The sequence below is a fragment of the Phyllostomus discolor genome, chromosome X (assembly GCF_004126475.2).
Source record: "Phyllostomus discolor isolate MPI-MPIP mPhyDis1 chromosome X, mPhyDis1.pri.v3, whole genome shotgun sequence".
Taxonomy (NCBI): Eukaryota; Metazoa; Chordata; class Mammalia; order Chiroptera; family Phyllostomidae; genus Phyllostomus; species Phyllostomus discolor.
Window position 1 is genome coordinate 106475473 of NC_050198.1, and position 18751 is coordinate 106494223.

At 38.4% G+C, this 18751-nt stretch overlaps 1 protein-coding gene across 1 annotated transcript in view; it reads left to right on the forward strand.

Moving 5' to 3' along the window:
* PCDH11X (protocadherin 11 X-linked) overlaps window positions 1-18751 on the forward strand; it is a 388808-nt gene that overhangs the window by 26465 nt on the left and 343592 nt on the right. The window contains exon 3 of the mRNA XM_036016380.1: window positions 3971-4555. Within this exon, the coding sequence (XP_035872273.1) occupies window positions 3971-4555 (585 nt within the window). The remainder of the gene's footprint in view (window positions 1-3970; window positions 4556-18751) is intronic.

Consider the following 18751-nt stretch of genomic DNA (forward strand, 5'->3'; position numbering starts at 1 on the left):
TGGAATTTTTATGACAAACCATTTCCACATCACTTTTGTTGTCTGAGTTTTCGAGAATTGCATAGCAGAGACCTAGTTACCTTTTTAGAACTCGACTTTCCAGAGCCTAGAAAATGAACTTGCACTTTTGCTTTTCATGTCTTACGGTTTCACAGTTCTTTGACTTCTGGTTTTGCTTTCTCTTAATTATCATCATAATTATCCTCTGAGGGTGACTGTCACCTACCCAGCCAGTACGCCTTGACTATAAAAATCACCACTTGCATTTCCCTATCAATTTACAAACTAACCCCAGGCTACGTAGGAGTGGGATGTGCAGGAAAGGTGTAAAAAAAAACTAAGGTTGTCATTTGTGCATGAGAGAGAGAAAATGCTCAGGGATTATTTTCCCTGAATATCTGAGGTAAATTTATCATGCTTTTATAAAGCTAGGCAGTGACCCCTTTATAGTCATATTTAGTGGCTAAAGTTCTATAGTGGTCATTCAAAGACTTAAACTCAGCATTTTGAAGCATTTTGATTTTAAAGATAACAATACGTTTTCTGGAGAATGTCATCCAATAATGGAGACTGACAGGCCGAGTTGAGCTTGTTATATATTGGTGTATTTATGTATATATATATATTTTAAGATTTTATTTATTTATTTTTAGAGAGAGAAACATCCATGTGCGGTTGCTGGGGGTTATGGCCTGCAACCCAGGCATGTGCCCTGGCTGGGAATCGAACCTGGGACACTTTGGTTCCCAGCCCGTGCTCAATCCACCTAACTACGCCAGCCAAGGCATATTGCTGCCCTGGGCATATTATACTTCTTTCCCAAAGTAAAGACGGTTTGGAGTGTTTATATTAACTAACTTCTGCGAGGACAGGCACTGTTTCTCGGTTTTGTTCCCTGCTCCCCTGTCAGTGCCTAGAACAGCCCCTGGCATATGAAAATGGTTGACGTAAACAGTGGTTGGATAACCCACAAAACTGTCGGTTTGCAATGTGTGTATCCACTTGGGTTGTAGGATTGGCAGTGTCTGGTCGCTTTCAATCTGCCTTGGTTTTTGAAACCTCCAAACACATTGGCAATGATAACACGTGAAAATGTTTCATGTGATGACGTCATCAAAGGTAGAGTGGAACAGATTCAGAGTGGGCAGGGAGACGGGACCCTCTGGAATTAGGCCATTGTCCTCGCTCCTCTCGTGCAGAGAGATTGCAATGCGTGTGTGGTGTTTTAAAAAAATGCGCCGTAGTACTCTTCTGCCAGTTATAATAATGTGGAATACCTAAGGGTAAGATAAGAATAGAGTGGTAGTTTTAATTCCAATTGTCAGTGTCCCCATTTGAATTTTGCTTGTGTTTGCATGGTATTTATACATTCACGCTCACAGACACTCAGTTTTTTCAGATGTCCTAGATTCACAGTGTGTAGTCCACATGTGTATGTATGAGTCTTAACTGTTAGTACGTATAAATGGGGTATTTTACTCTTACATTCACGATGGAGTATGAGGCCGGTAATTCACTGAGCAAAGGATGCTAAAAATATCCCAGGCAGTAGTCTTTTTTGTGTTGTTTACTGAGAGATAAAATGCCTTCAGCATTAGCACTGCTTACTCTTATACTTGAAATATTTCATAAATGCCATTGATCACTCAACACAAGAAAGTGGTCTAGCCCATAATTCAGGGATAAGAAAGTAAAAAGTCATGTGTTTCAACCTCATTTCTCGTTTCCCCTCATAACCTAAACCATCTCAATTGTTGTATTACTGTTGCAAATAGGAAAGTTTCTTTTTCTCCACTTTTACGTTTTCTGGCCTGTCTATATGTATATTTTAAAAATATTTAGTTCTAGAGAGACGGGAAGGGAGGGAGAAAGAGAAGGAGAGAAACATCCATGTGTGGTTGCCTCTTGCATGCTCTCTACTGGAGACCTGGCCCACAACCCAGGCATGTGTCCTGACTGGGAATCGAACTGGCGACACTTTGGTTTGCAATCCATCACTCAATCCACTGAGCCACACCACTCAGGGCTATAGGTATACTTTTAATGCTGATAATATAGTTACACAGCTGGAAAATTATTTAAGAGAATACATTGGTCTGACATAATTGGAACATAACATCTATAGCAAGACATAGTATTTCATGAGTCCTCCTGCTTTTAGAACCATTAGTAAAACTGTGAATGTTATTGATTACCAATAAATATTGAGAACTTTGTTAGCTGCTCTTGGAAAAACTTCTGAATACATTGATAGCTGCATTAATCTATCATTTAATTATAAACAGTAACATCTGATAGGATTGATTGCAGTATGATACAAATTTGATTGTGTTTATAAATAACAAAGTACAAGTAATGTCTAGAAGCACATTAAATGCTTCATGATACTAGATATAAAAGATATTTAAAATACAAAATTGAGGCTATATCAAAAACATCTAGTTGAGAATAAGAATTGATCATAAAGGAAAATGAAAAACTAACAAATTTCAAACTATCAATATTTCTTACCAAATTTTATCAGTAGACAGAGAAAGGAAATAATTTAGCAGATATTAGTGAGTTTAAAAAATAAGCAACAAGGAATAAAACAGCCAGGGAAATTGATTGTTTTTTGACTCACTGTTTTAAGTGAGCAAAATGTTTCCAAATGCCTTTGTCATTTCTTTTTAAGATTTTATTTATTTATTTTTAGAGAGGGAAGGGAGGGAGATAGAGAGAGAGAGAGAAACATCCATGTGCGGTTGCTGGGGGCCGTGGCCTGCAACCCAGGCATGTGCCCTGACTGGGAATCAAACCTGCGATGCTTTGGTTTGCAGCCTGCACTCCATCCACTCAGCCAGGGCACCTTTGTCATTTGTAAACCCTAGTCAAGCGGGGTAATTTGTACTTCAGTGTGTACACATGAAACCCACTGCACACGGGCTACTTTCTCCCAGGTATACACAGAAACTCCAAGAGCTGAGAGGGGCAGTCCTCCCACCGAGTGTTCGGATGTCGTCTCCTATATCATAAATCTGGGCAGTTAATGGGGTGCTCCGTCTTCTCCACCAGTGCTTCCAGAGATATGGAAGTCATTGTGTCCTGAAAAGCGATTTTTTCCAAAATGTTTTAGCAGGCATTTGTTTGCGTTGATCTGAAAGTTGGCTCTCTGTAATTCATTGTTATTCTTTTCCTTTCATTCAAAGAAAAACTAGTTACTACCCTTTTCACATGATAATTGTTCCTATGTTTAGGTACTTGTCATGTCAACCCCCATTTTCTGTGAAAGGACTGTTCTCTAATCCACAAGTCCCTCATATGTCCTGAGTCCTTGTGTTCTTTTATTTAGATCTACTTTACATTTTGAGGCCTGGAACAGAACACCCCCCAAATTATAATAAACCTTCATTACAAATAAGGAATTGCATTTGAAATGCATAGTATAGGAAAGAGCAATGACTTTCTTTTTGTGATTGGTACCACATCCCCTTACTTTTCCTTAACCATTGAATTAAATATTTTAATTATTTTTAGTACCTTTAACTATGTTGATATATTACAATATTATATTTTATATATTTTATCGATGGTGAACACATAAATTCTTGTTTTGTTTCCCTTCCATGCGATAATACTTGGATTCAAAACCAACCTGTCCCTGGCTGGCGTAGCTCCGTACATTGAGCGCGGGCTGCGAACCAAAGCGTCCCAGGTTCGATTCCCAGTCAGGGCACATGCCTGGGTTGCAGGCCATGGCCCCCAGCAACCGCACATGGATGTCTCTCTCTCTCTATCTCCCTCCCTTCCCTCTCTAAAAATCAATAAATAAAATCTTAAAATAAAAGAAAGAAAAAGAAAATAACTTTAAGAAAAACAACCTGTTGGTGTAATAGTGTTGATCATGCTAATGTTTTTGTGTAATGACTTTAATTATTAGCATGCATGTCACTGTCGGCTTTGCTCATTTCTTCCTCTTCCTTTGCGACAGCTCCTCAGGGACGGGAGCACGGGCGCTGGAGCTGCCCGTGCGACCCGGACCTTCCTGTCCCGGACGTATATCCTCACGACCTTCCTGGTATGCATCACGTTCCAGTCCAGTGCCCAGATGAAACAGTATTTCGTTCAGGAGGAGCTGCCGGACAACATCCTCATCGGCAACCTGATGAGGGACCTGAACCTGACGCTCATGCTGAACGTGTCCCTTGAGGTCCCCTTGAACTTCAAGCTGGTGTACAAGGTTGGGGAGCCGCCGCTGGTGCGCATCCAGGAGGACACCGGAGACATCTTCACCACTAACGTCAACATCGACCGGGAGGTGTTATGCCCCGAGATCGTGAATAACGCCGATTGCTTTTATGAAGTGGAGGTGGCCGTTTTGCCGGATGCAATATTTAGGCTGGTCAAGTTACGTTTCGTGATAGAGGATATAAATGACAACGCACCGTCGTTCCCGACCACGATCATCAACATCACCGTGCCGGAGAACTCGCTGATAGGTTCTCGCTACTCGGTGCCTGCGGCCTCGGATGCTGACATAGGGATAAACGCGGTCCAAAACTACTCTTTACTTGCGGTGCGTTTCAGAAACCCTCCCCTACACATAGCTCGTGGTGTGTTTAAAGACAAATGAGGATCTTGGTGTGCCTTTAAAATTTTGAGTGGGTCATCACCTCAATTTCTCAAACTTTAAGCAAAGTAGCGGTGCAGAAATTTTATCAGTAGAATGTTTGCCGTTGCATGGGGTTGATTAATCTGGGTCTTAATTTTCTCTATATTCATTAGCACGCGCTATTTTGCGTTTCCATCAGACAGGCTATTCAGCGCTGCTACCGACAAATCAGTCACTGACCCGGGATCTTACTTTTAATCTGTCTGGGAATGACTGTCACAAACTTGACCTAAACAAGTAAATGTAAACATTAATTACGAGCACACAAACCTATCACTTTTTCCCAGTGATTACTTTAGATACAAAGCTTTATCTTGCCTATTGAAAATATGCCAGATACACTTCTGGGAGCAGTGACTACACAATTTTCATTACTAACACTTTTACGTGTGCATAGACAATAACGATACATATTTTTCCTAACGGTTTTCAACTCAAGGTAAGAGATTTCAGCATTTCGAGTCATCAAAATGAGAGTACATTTCAGCCAACGTGTTGTTAATGTTAAATATTTTCATTTTGTTCCAATTCTTTGAAGATACAGAACATAGATTTCTGTACAGGGTAGCTAAGCCATTTAGTGAAAAAAACTCCAATTAATGTGAAGAATTGCCTTTAGTTGGCTCTTGGAATGGGGAAGGCAGAGGAAAAATTAAATGGAGTATTTGATATTCTCTGAAATAATTTAATTACCTATACGGTATATAGAGTAGTAGAAAACTCAGATTTGGCTATGTAACATAGTACAATGCGTATGAATGATACTGCAAAATGTATAAAAGGACAATTGTGTAGATTGCATATAGATACGATCAAGGGGTTTTCAAAGTTTTATAGATATTTTCTGACAATTCATTAACAGATTGTGATGAACATACTGCTCAATGTTAAATATCTTCAAAGAACACACAGATAAGATGTTACCTAAAGGTTTTGGCCTTGGAGGGGGCATAAAATAGGGGAAAACTACTCAGCCGATACCAACCTGTTGTGAAGAAATATTTGTTTATAAATGCATTTAGGAATTGAAAGCTACAGATCTTTGAGTGAACTGGATTGAAATGCAGACTTGTGTGTGAGCATAAGGAGTAACAACAGAAAACGAAGTGATAGGTTATTTATAAATGCACGGTTTTCGGTAAAACCCACGCCGCGGTACCTCTTTATCCGATGAATGAAATGGATCCACTGTGCAGGACGCAGCCAGATACTGATCGCAGTTTTCTGTTGAGTGAAATGAGAAATGCCCTCTCCCGCTTAACCTTTGTGACCTTTAGCCTCTTCTGTTGCCACGTGAGCGGATGGACAGACCTCTCCCAGGGGCCGAGTCGGAAAGAGTAAGCAATAACTAAAGAGTCCATACGCCTGCATAGAACATTTCTGGAGATGTTTTAAAACATTAGGCTCCTGCCCTGGCTGGCGTAGCTCAGTGGGTTGAGCTCCGGCTGCAAACCAAAGTGTCGCAGGTTCGATTCCCAGTCAGGGCACATGCCTGGGTTGCAGGCCACGGCCCCCAGCAACCGCACATGGATGTTTCTCTCTCTCTCTCTTTCTCCCTCCCTTCCCTCTCTATAAATAAATAAATAAAATCTAAAAAAAAAGATTGTTTAAATTAAAAAAAAACATTGGGCTTCTCATTAAAATGTGAGGCTTAGTGGATTCTATCTTTTTTTCTAATTTTTATTTTTTATTGATGTTTAATTACATTTGTCCCAGTCTTTCCCCTGCTGCTCCCCCCTGCCCTGCCCACCCGCATTGTCCACAAGTCCTTTATATACATTCCTGGACTGGACCCTTCCCCCCATCTCCATCGTGACCCCTCTCCCCATTCTGTCTTTAAAGCTACTAATAGAACTTTCTGCAATGACTCCATTTTAATATTCTGTGGTCTCCAGTATAGTACTTACTGGCCACGAGTGACTGTTGCATACTCGAAATAGGGTTAGTGTTACCATGGAAGTGAATTTTAAATTGTATTTAGTCTTAAATTTTAATAATCACATGTGGTGGTAGTGGCAACCGTATTGGTTAGCACAGCCTAAACAAAAACACTTCCATTGGAAAGTCAAAATCAACAGGTACAAATCAAAGACTTTGACCAAATACAAAGCAGATATTAGAAATAGGATCTCTCCCTGGCTGGCGTAGCTCAGTGGATTGAGCGCGGGCTGTGAACCAAAGTCTTGTAGGTTCGATTCCCAGCCAGGGCACATGCCTGGGTTGCAGGCCATGACCCCCAGCAACCGCACATGGATGTTTCTCTCTCTCTCTCTCTCTCTCTCTCTCTCTCTATCTCCCTCCCTTCCCTCTCCAAAAAAAATAAATAAATAAAATATTAAAAAAAAAAGAAATAGGATCTCTCTACCTAGCCATCCCAAAACAGGTATTGTTTCAAAAGGCAGTGTTTTAGTCCAATAATAATTTTTGGATATCTTCCTCTAGGCAGCTTATGAACTTCCCCAATTTTTTTTGTTTGTCTCGCAAAGCTGTTCACTAACTTCAAATGAAACAAATAAACCTACTAGCTTTCTTTTAACTGTCACAATATGTTTTTGTTCGAGGTTCTTTGAGAGATTGCCAGGAAATGACAAAAAGGCAGGCTCCCTAGTAGTTCTTACATGTGTCTTAGAATAGACATACTCTACACCTCACTCTGCTTTAGAACGTATGATAAGCCAGAAGCGAACTACGCGACGCATCTGAAGTACTGGGCCATGTGTAGGGCAGCAGGTACAAAAAGAAAAAGTGTATAGCCCTGGGCGCGCAGAGGGCCGTGGCATGGGTAACGTTACCACAGGGAGAACTTTGACTTACAAAAGGTCCCTGTCGTGAAAGTAGTATGTATGCTGGGGCGATAGAGACATGATTTACCAAAAAACAACATGTTTTTGATTCATCCATAAAATTTACTAAGTGTTACCATTTGAAAAAAAAAGTAGGCCGACTGGAGTCATCCTAAAAGACCCTCTGTCCTGCAGAGTAGCATAAAAAGTTAATTCATGCTAATTTGTTCTGCTTTTGATGACTAGGCGAGACTAGCAAAATCCTAGTTTATCCTAACCAGAGAAATAGGACATTTGTATGACAAGTTCTGACAACAAGGGGAGAAAAGGGGGAGATAAATAGAAAATCTGTAGGCAAAAATAGGTCAATTTACACACAAAGAGGTCCTGCTATCTTCTAAATCTTATAAATCTTATAAATTGGAGATGTATACAATAAACAAAAATAAAGGTATGGGATCCCTTGGGTCTCTCCCCTTGAAGCTGCAACAATTGGAATAGTTATAACTCAATGAAAGATTCCCTGCTCAACACACAAACACGCCTGAGAGATCTGTGCATCAAAACATGTAAAGGTGGGCAACTAGGCCCGAATGGGGCAGGCGAGAAGGGAGGAAAGCTGAGATGAGCCACAGACAGAGCCCTGCAGCCAGAAGCTCACGGTGGGGCTCAGCCCCGAGAGGGGAGGGATCGGGTTGCATCTGGCCCCTCCCAGCAGCCAGGGGGAGCAAAGAGATTGGGGGGGCTTTCCTGCAGGACTGGGCAGGAGGAGCTGCGGCTGAGCCCAGAGACAGTTGTCTGGCGGTTGGCATTCCGGACAGACAGACAAAGCCACAGAGCCTGGCCACCCCGTGGCCCCCCAGAGCTCACCTCTGTTCGCCCTTGTGGAACACATTACAGAATCCGCAAATCCAAGGGCTGGTACTACAGAATCACTTTTTTCCATGAGCAGGGTGAACTCTGTGATTGGTCCCAGATTGAGGTACAGAGGCGCCACCACAGAGGTCTGAGGTCACTGTTACCAGGAGGACAAAGTGACACAGACAGCTGCCTGGTTCCCCAGCCCCCCAGCCCATGCGACCCCACACATCATGGCTACGATGTGGAGGCCAGCACTGGGATTTCACAGCTAAAATACTTGTGATTCTGCACCACCTACTGGAAAAGAATAGACCTGTTCCTAGTCATCTGCTCAAAAAGGGCCGCTCATACATAGATGCCTAGGGAGAGAAGGAGTCCCTCAAATACCAAGAGTAACCAAGGTAGCAAGATAGCTCAGAAAGAAAATGAAAAGAAAAATCACCAGAAAACAAACTTAAAGACATGGAAATGTGTGACTGAAGTGACAGAGGATTCCTGTTGGCAGTTCTGGAAAAACTCAATGAGATGCAAATAAATACAGACAGGAAACTTAATGAGCTCAGAAAACAAATCAACAAACGAAATGAGTACTTTATCAAAGAGATTCCAACTCTACAAAAAACACAATAAGAAATTCTCAAGACGAAGAACTCAAAAAACAAAACAAAACAAACACTGAACTAGCAAGCATAGGAAATAGAGTGGACCAGGTGGAGGAAAGAATTCGCGATACCAAATACAGAGATCTAGAAATGATGCAGAGGGAAGGAGAGAGAGACCTGGGCATAATGAGTGAGAGAGCTATGCAAGAACAGTCTGCCTCCATCAGGAAGAGCAAGCTAAGAACCATGGGAAGAAGGGAAGGAGAAGGGAACGGAGAGCGTATTCACACACATAGTTCATCATAACTTCCCCAACCTATGCAAAAAGCTACATTCTCGCATCAAAGAACGAACCGAACACCTAGTTCCCTCAGTCAAAAGAGGCCTTCTCCAAGGCACATTATATTGGGTTGGCCAAAAAGTCCGTTTAGTTTTTTCCTTACATTAAAAGACACATTATAACTATTGATTGGGATATTTTGAGTATGTCGGCTCTTTCCCACTTGGGAGAACTGTTGTTCTCAATCAATGTCTCGATCTGATCGCTGTCAGCTGCATCTGTTCTACCTGACCATGGAGTATTCATCGTCCAGCGAGGAATCTCCAGCATGAATCTTCCTTTGCCACCTTTGGTTGGTCACACCACCTTGTCCACACCCTGCACAAATCGTTTTGGTGTTTCCGTTGGCTTTTTACCTTTCTTCACATGATAAAGCATACTAGGCTGAAAATGTTGCATATTTCCTTCCAACTTCAATATTAAAAAGTGGCTACACAAAAAATCACCAATTTTGATCAGTTTTTTTTAACCCATGCTGATACAGCAGCTGTCACAATACAATGTAACAAAATTGTTTCGAATGAGGTTACAGACCACTCAGCACTACTAGAGCCATCTTATAGAAAAAAACAAATGAACCTTTTGGCCTAACCCCAGCATAGCACATTGGCAAAACAAAGAATAAAAATCATGTGATCCTATCAACAGATGCAGAAAAAGTATTTCATAAGATAATCATATAACACCTATTTTAATTAAAACACTCTATAAAATGGATAGAGAATGAAAGTATCTCAGAATAAATCAAAGACCTAACTAAATAGAAGACCTGTAACAATAAATTACATAGAAGAGAACATAGGTACTAAACTTATGGTCATAGAGAACATTTTATGAATTTGGCCCCAAAGGCAAGGGAAATAAAGGCAAAAATAAATGAAAAGGATTGTATCAAACTAAAAAGCTTAATTTTCAACTTTTTAAGAGATGAGGTTACTGTCTAAGAAAAAAAAGATTCATCTAAAAATTTTTTTAAAAGTTTTGTGTTTTTTAATTTATCTTTAGAGAGAAGGGAAGGGAGAGAGAAAGAGAGGGAGAGAAAGATCAATATGTGGTTGCTTCTCACGTGGCTCCCACTGGGGACCTGGCCCACAACCCAGGCACATGCCCTGACTGGGAATCAAACCAGCGACCCTTTGGTTTGCACCCCACGCTCACCACTGAGCTACACCAGCCAGGGCTCATCTATACAATTTCTTCATGTTGGTTGTCACTTAAAAAATAACCAGAAGTCAAATCTAGTCCGTTCCCTATGTTTTAAGTAAAGAATACTATAAATGAGAATTCCCCATGATATTCTGATATAACTTCCATTAATTTAGAGTATGTTTGCTAAAAATGTATAACTTTACATATTTATATGTGTACAGACATACATGTGTCTATATGTGTATACATATATGATCTTACATATTATAAATATATTTTAATAAGTGTTATTAAATAATATAGTTAAAAGATTTTATATATTACATGTGGTATATAGTGAACATTATACATAGAGTTACTGTATGTGTATAATTATCATTTATTATATATGGCAATATTTGACAGCTATCGGCCAGAAGTAGGAAATGACAATATCTCTTTAACTGTCTGTCACTTTATTGTTTTTTTAGCCTGTTATTTATAAAGCTTTTTTTTTCATATTTCATCTGTGGATAGGGAAGCCAATATTCTCACAAATAAAAGTGTAACTCAAGCACCTGAAACTCAGGGTACAGATAGAAACCACAAGGACCAACTTCTTCCCACGGTTGGAACTCAGGGGAAATTAGTTTGTCACATACGTCTTCATTTTCTGCTTCGGATTTTCATCTTCCCTCGTATATATCATCAGCATTATTTCTACACAAGTTCAGTGACAGGATGTTGATCAGGTCCCCTGTGGCAGGCGCAACGCTGTTGCAAAGGCTGCCAGTTTATGCAGACGGCGTGGAGATCAAGTGTTTCTTAGATTGGGGATTTCATTCAAAGCCATCCCTCATTTTCGCCCGTCTCATCTTCTCCATCGGCCTCAGACAAACGGTGCATCCTGGGTAGAGTCTTTTCACGGAATCATGATTTGAGGCTCTTGTTTCTCTCCCTCTCTTTTTTTTTTTTTAATTAAAAAGAACATACATTTGGTCTTTATTTTTAAAAGTAAATGAGAAGAAAATATCTTCTCTGTTGATCAAGAGGTCGGACTTAGGAAAAAAAACGTCACAGCCAGATTTGTTTTGAAAGCTTGGGTGAGAAAATCCAAAATCTGAAACTATTATCTACCATTTGATTTGTTAATGTTGAATGAAATTGCCAAGAATGAGGCATTGAATAATATATTGTGGAGAAAAAGGGCAAAGGTGCTTTATTATTCTTTTTTTTATAGTATAGTCTTTTTTTTTAAAGATTTTATCTATTTATGTTTAGAGAGGGAAGGGAGGGAGATAGAGAGAGAGAGAAACATCAATGTGTGGTTGCTGGGGGTCATGGCCTACAACCCAATCATGTACCCTGGCTGGGACTCGAACCTGCGGCGCTTTGGTTCGCAGCCCATGCTCAATCCACTGAGCTATGCCAGCCAGGGCTTACTTTATTATTCTGAAGGAGTTAATGTTTCTTTATCTTATGTGACCAGTAAAGACTCAGGAACCGCCTGCAAACAGTGTGTGTGTTTCATTGTTTTAGATAGCATAGTTGCCTGGTGCTGACAAGCTCACGAGAGATTAAATACAGTGATTTCCTCATTATTTCTCTGAATTCTATGACATGCTGATTACCACTTTCATCTGTGCTAAATAGCAAAAGACACGGTGATCAAGTGCTAATGACTTTAAGGACCCTGGAAGTTGGGGGTCACTATCCAAGCGCACCCCAAGTCGCGGGGGCAGGAGATGACAATAGAAAGGTCATTCTCTTCACCAATTGCTGCTGTCAAGTCTGACTACAATTAGAGTGTGACAGTAATAATATAAAGTAACTTTTGACTTCATAGCTATTATCAGAGTCCTGGTTAATACTCCTAGTCCACTAATGCCTTTCATTAAATATTATTAATAGCCCCACATGGGCCACGCGCACATAGTACATTTCAGATAGCTCCATTGCAGAATTTATAAAATGTGGTTCCAAGGTTGATACATTTACTCACATCCTGCCCCCTGACCTGGTAATACCGACTAACTAAGAAATGCTAAATTTTATGTCAATTATTTTTAGGTACAGACTTATCTGTTGTTGTTCCATTGTTCACTGTGTCCAAGTCAAAACCAATCATTTTGTGCCTGCCAAATGCTATGAGTTAAAACCCAATAGAAATGCATATTTATACAAGACAAAATGACTGGATATAGCTCTCCTTAATGAAAACAAGAAGATTCGTTATACAAATCTACTTGGCTTCCATAATTCTGATCGATGCGAATAATCTGAGATGATAAATGTCCCAATGTGGGTAGTTTACTTGGTGTAGATTATTCTGTGTCTGCACCACTTTATATTGACTATGGTGGCACCTTCTTAATGAGCTACAGTATGATATTTCATTGATCTGAGATCGAAACCAAAGTGATGGGTTGGAAATAGTTTCTAGGAGACATGAAAACTTGTTGTTCAGAAGTGACGATAAAACCAGTAAGGTCATTTTGGGGAAAACTTTCTCATTTTGTTTTCATTGATCTGTGAAATTATTCATGAAGCTATATGCTTTCAGCGAGCATTTATGCTTTATACTTTTAGGTGACTTTGGATCATTTTTGAAGAAATTATTTAGTAAAAAAATGTGAAATGCCCATAAAAAGAACTTTTCACTTCAAAATCAAATACTAAAGAAATTATATTCCCCTGTTGCATTTATCAGTTTACAGTCTTGATCCTAAATAAATTAAAAAGTGCAAATAATTAAATATTATAATAGCATACTAGATCAAATAAATTGCTGTGACCACAAATTAAATTTCAGCTTCTCAATGTAGGCAGAGGCTACCAGATAAAGGAGAATATTAAGTTGAATTTAATTATAAAACAAAGCTAAATTTCCCTATTTCTGAAATGTTCTTTATGCACTGGGGTTTGTTTTTTTTTTTTTGTTTGCAGAAATTATTACATCTCCATCAGTCTCATCCTACGAAAAATATGATAATGTGTTTTTCCCCATAAAACGTTAAATATTTATTACTAGAAAGCTCAGTGCATCAAAATAGAACATACAGGCATTTTTTAGAAACTAAAACAGTGAAACCACAACTTTCCATATGTTTTTCATTTGCTTTTTTTGATACATTGAAAGCATGTTTCTTGGTATTATATTTTAATTGCTACATGTCGATGCCTCTGTACTTGCAGGTAAACAAAGAAAAGTTACTTGCATCCCCCATAGAAGAAAGTAAAATTCTAAAGAATGGAAAACTGTTTTACTACATATTGTCTCAGTTATAACAATAACTGATTACTAATATGGTAGTCTAATTAGTCATCTAAATTAAACATATACTTAATGAGTGCCCAATATACAAAGTCTTGAGGGATGAAAATATGTTTGAAAAATAGTTACTGTCTCCAAGGAGCTTAATAACAGTCATTATAGAGAGCGTCTTTTTTGCACTAATGATAGGAAGGAGGAAAACATTTATTATGGTAAAATTTCTCATTCTGCCATTAAAAACATAGGGAGTTTTTGTTTTCATTTTTTCAGAAGAATTAAAATTTCCCAATCTACTTTCATAGATTTTTATCAAGCACGTTCATTAATTTTTCATTAATTTATATGTAGTTTTTGCTAGGTCTGCAATGATGCTATTAATACGTTTTTGCCAAGATTTATCTGCAAAACTGTTTGGAGACCAGAGCTAAAACCTTTTGACAAAAATGGTAATTCCCATACTAGAGGTGGTGATATCTTAATTTCAAACTTGCTATCTATGCTTCCAATTCCTCTGCAGTAGAATGGACAAAATCAAAAGTATCCTTTACTATCAGTACAGATATAAGACAATTAATAAAATCAGAAAACATGCAATTTGCCAAGTGCCTTATAGAAAGGTAGTCTATAAACAGTAGTTGCTGATTCAGCTCTATAGTTTCAGATTAATTAATTAATTAATGATTCCAGTTTCTCTAAAATGAAGCCGTATCGCCTTTCAAAAGCTTATTTTACAAGCTCACCCCCTTTTCATACATATTTTATATCTGTATACCGAGAAAAATCTGACAGCATTATGCTCTTTCTCAATCAATGCCACTGGCTCCACATTCATTTCGGACCAAGGTCAAGTTAAAAGCAAACAAACTTCCATTTGTGGGATCAAAGGTCTCCTCCTCTTCATTCGTCTCTGCCTCCTCCGCGCCCTCCGTACGACTGAGATACCGCTAATGCGAATACTTTCTCACGCACAACTCCTACCATCTGGGATGGCTTTATTTATATCTCATTCACATGCCATTTGTTTAAAATACAGTTTCCTCTCATCTTTTTCTTTTTCAGGCTGAAATCTTTTTCTGTCTCCCTGTCTCTTGTAGGTGAATCATTATTGTCTTCCTGTAGATAGATAAGCTGTAATAAATTTAAACTTTTTAAACTTTTAATCATTCTAAATGTAGTAGATTTTCGATGTCAGCTTTTACGTAGGAGATTTTCTAGGACAAGCCATTCGTGATGCTAGTATATTTTCCTGGTTTATGAGGAGACCGAACTATCCTTTGAAGACAAGAGTTTTAATCCATTAAAAATACCTTGGCCAATGACAAGGAGAGCTTTGCTTTTAGTAATGAAATTATAATTAACTAAATGGTTAACAGAAAGAGTGATGCTCCAAACAACCCAGGGTTATATAAAATGGAAAAAAACGGATTATAAATAAATTAAGTGTAGAACTTTATAGATTAATTTTAGTTGAACATACTATTTATTTAAGTCACTGATTATATGGATGACTATGAGTCCACGTAGCTATCAAAAAGCTGGAAATTCTATTTAGTGACAAACTAAGAAACATTCATTTAATTCCCTTATTTCAACAGCCGTTGATAAATAAATATAAATAAATAAATATAAATAAAGTAGCCCCTCCCCCCACCTGCAGTGGCATGTTCTGTGATTTCAGTGACCCGTGACCAACTTCAGTCCTTACATATGACATGCAAAAGTCTAGAAATAAACAACTCCTAAGTTTTAAATTGCATGCCATTCTGAGTAGCATGACAAGAATTATCCCTTTGTCTGGTCTATTTGAGCTTGGTAGGCATTTTGGTTATCCGACTGAACTATGGCAATATCACAGTGCTTGTGGTTAATCTCTTTCTGTGCTTAACTTATAAATTAAACTTTGTCAGAATATGTATGTATAGGGGAAAACATATACTTAGGGTTTGGTACTATTTGTGGCTGGGGGTCTTCGAACCTATCCCCCAAGGATAAGGGAGGACTACTGTATTTAACAGATTTTTCATGTTTTGGGAGGCATGTAAATCTTTGCATTTTACTTTGAGGAAATTAATTCCTGAAGTACCAGCGACAGATCACCACACCATTGTTTTCACCACGCTCTCACCCCTCAGCTACAATGTACTGTCTTCTTGTTTGCTTCTGAATCCAGCTCATCTGTTAGGAGTGACATTTCATTTGTTGTGCGTGCCTTTTCAATTAAAAACAGTTAGTGATGAAAATCACATACTTGAAAATATAGTCCTCCAATGAAAATATTTTCAGTTCAAGTAGAAAACATGAAAATCTCTGGGATCGAGTCCAATTGGTAATTTAAACATTTGTCTAGTATTAAATAGTATGTCTATATTATAAGGCAAACTTAGTCTTTGCAAGTCTTAGAAACTGCAGAGAGAGGAAAGAGTGAGCAAGCAGCAGATGGAACAAGTGACGAAGAGAATGCCAAATTATTATACATAGTAAAAATGAATGGCTTACTCTTAGGAAGTTAGAATTAATCAAATGACATCTTGTTGAATTTATATATTGCATACTCAGTCTTTGTTTAAGATTTTTCCTTTCTTTCTGAATTTAAAAACCTGACTTTCAAAATGAGGTGAAGCATAGGCTGAAAAAATACAAACCTAATGTATGGATTTGTCTTAATATCCATCTGTTCTCGTGGATATAAGCACTCTGATATTGTCAATTAAATCTTTTTTTGTTCCAGTTTATAACATTATGAATTTAAGTTAACACTTTTAAGACATTGCAGTCTGAGCACTTATTCCAAATAATGTAATCAAGTGCTCTCATTATTCTGCCAGAGAGACGGCATAACATAATGCCCAGGATTCACGGCCATCCAGAAGGCCATAGATAGGTTGCCTTTGTTTGGGAAGATTTCCTTCCGTGTGCAGAAGCTTTTTAGTTTGATGTATTAGTCCTATTTGTTTGTCGTTGTTTTTGTTTCTCTTGCTTTAGGGGGTGTTTCCCAAACATATTACTCAGGCTGATGACAGATAATATACTTACGTCTTTTCTTCTAGGAGTTCTATGGTTTCAGGCCTTATGTTTAAGTTTTCAACCCATCCTCAGTTTATTTTTGTGGTCCAGTTTCTTTATTTTCTTTGTCTTTTTTAAAGATTTTATTTATTTATTTATAGAGAGGGGAGGGAGGGAGAAAGAGAGAGAGAGAGAGAGAGAAACATCCATGTGCGGTTGCTGGGGGTGATGGTCTGCAACCCAGGCATGTGCCCTGACTGGGAATCGAACCTGAGATGCTTTAGTTCGCAGCCCGCACTCAATCCACTGAGCTACGCCAGCCAGGGCTTTTTTCTTTCTTTCTTTTTTTTTTTTTTGGCATGGATCAGTCCAGTTTTCCTAACACAGCTTGTTGAAGACACTGTCATTACCCCAGTGTATATTTTTACCTCCTTTGTCATAGATGAGTTGACCATATTAAGTGAGGGTTCATTTCTGGGCTCTCCAGTCTATTGACCTATGTGTCTGTATGGTGCCAGTACCATACTGTTTGGATTACTATGGCCTTGTAGTATACTTTCCAATCAGGGAGTTTGATACGTCCACCTTTGTTCTTTCTCAAGATTGCTTTGGCTATTTGGGGTCTTTTGTGGTTCCATATAAATCTTAGGGTTATTTGTCTCTAGTTCTGAGAGGAGTAACATTGGTATTTTGGTAGGAATTGCTTTGAATCTGTAAATTGGTTTGGGTCTTATGATCATTTTAATAATATTAATCCTTTGTATCCATGAGTATGGTATGCCCTTCCATTCACTTATGTCTTCTTCAATTTCTTCCTTCAATGTCTTCTAGTTTTCAGAGTAAAGATTTTTACTTCCTTGGTTAAGTTTATCCATAGTTATTTTATTCTTTCAAATGTAATCCTGAGTGGGATTATTTTCTTTCTTTGTCCTTCTGATTGTTCATTTTTAGTGTACATGAATACAAGAGATTTCTGTATACTTAGTTTGTGTCCTGCTACTTTATGGAATTTTTTATTCTGTTAACTTTTGCTGTATTATTTAGGGTTTTCTCTGTATAGTATTATGTCATCTGAAAATAGTGACAGTTTTAATAGTACCTTTCCTATTTGGATGCTTTTTCATTCTTTTCCTTTTGGTTTTTTCTTGTCTGATTGTTGTGGCTAGGACTTCCAGTATGAATTATGTTGAATAATAGTGGTGAAAGATGGTGAAAGAGGGCAATCTTGTCTTATTCCTGATCTGAGATGAAAAGCTTTCAGCTTTTTTTTTAAGATTTTATTTATTTTTAGAGAGGGAAGGGAGGGAGATAGAGAGAAACATCCATGTGCGGTTGCTGGGGGTCACAGCCTGCAACCCAGACATGTACCCTGACTTAGAATCCAACCTGGGACACTTTGGTTCGCAGCCCATGCTCAATCCACTGAGCTATGCCAGCCAAGGCTTAAAAGCTTTCAGCTTTGCACCATTGAGTATGACGTTAGCCGTGGGCTTGTCATATACAGCCTTTATCAACTAGAAGGAAGATCCTTCTATGCCCAATTTGTTGAGAGGTTTTCCTTTAATCAAAAATGAATGTTGAATTTTGTCCAATGCCTTTTCTGCATCTATTGAGATAATTGGATAATTTTTCATTGTTGCTCTAGTTGATGTGATAAAAATGTAATAGGTAGTATTTACCATATAGCATCCAAAAAGTCCTGAAGTAAGTCAGGACTGTACTCTAAGACAGAATTTAGTCCAAAACTGTTAGCATTTTGAAGAAACTTCTTGGGTGCCTACTCTCTTGTCCAAGAGGAAAAACAAATGATTCTAGTGTTAAAATCTGATAAAATAGAGGAAAAAATCCCAATTAAAATTGTTTTTCTTGGGACCCGTGCTAATAAAAGAAGAAAGACCCCATGACACAAATATCACTCTTCTACTAAACAGGCTTTGCTGAATCATAACAAGTAAAAAAAAAAAGTTTGATATCTTAAACCCTATGCATGGCTCTGCCGAAATTGGCATCGCTGATGTTAATATTTAAATGTAAGTTCATTTGTTTCCGAAAAGTGAGTGTCTAATAGACACACGACTCTCCTTTACCTTGGATAACTTCAAAGTAAGG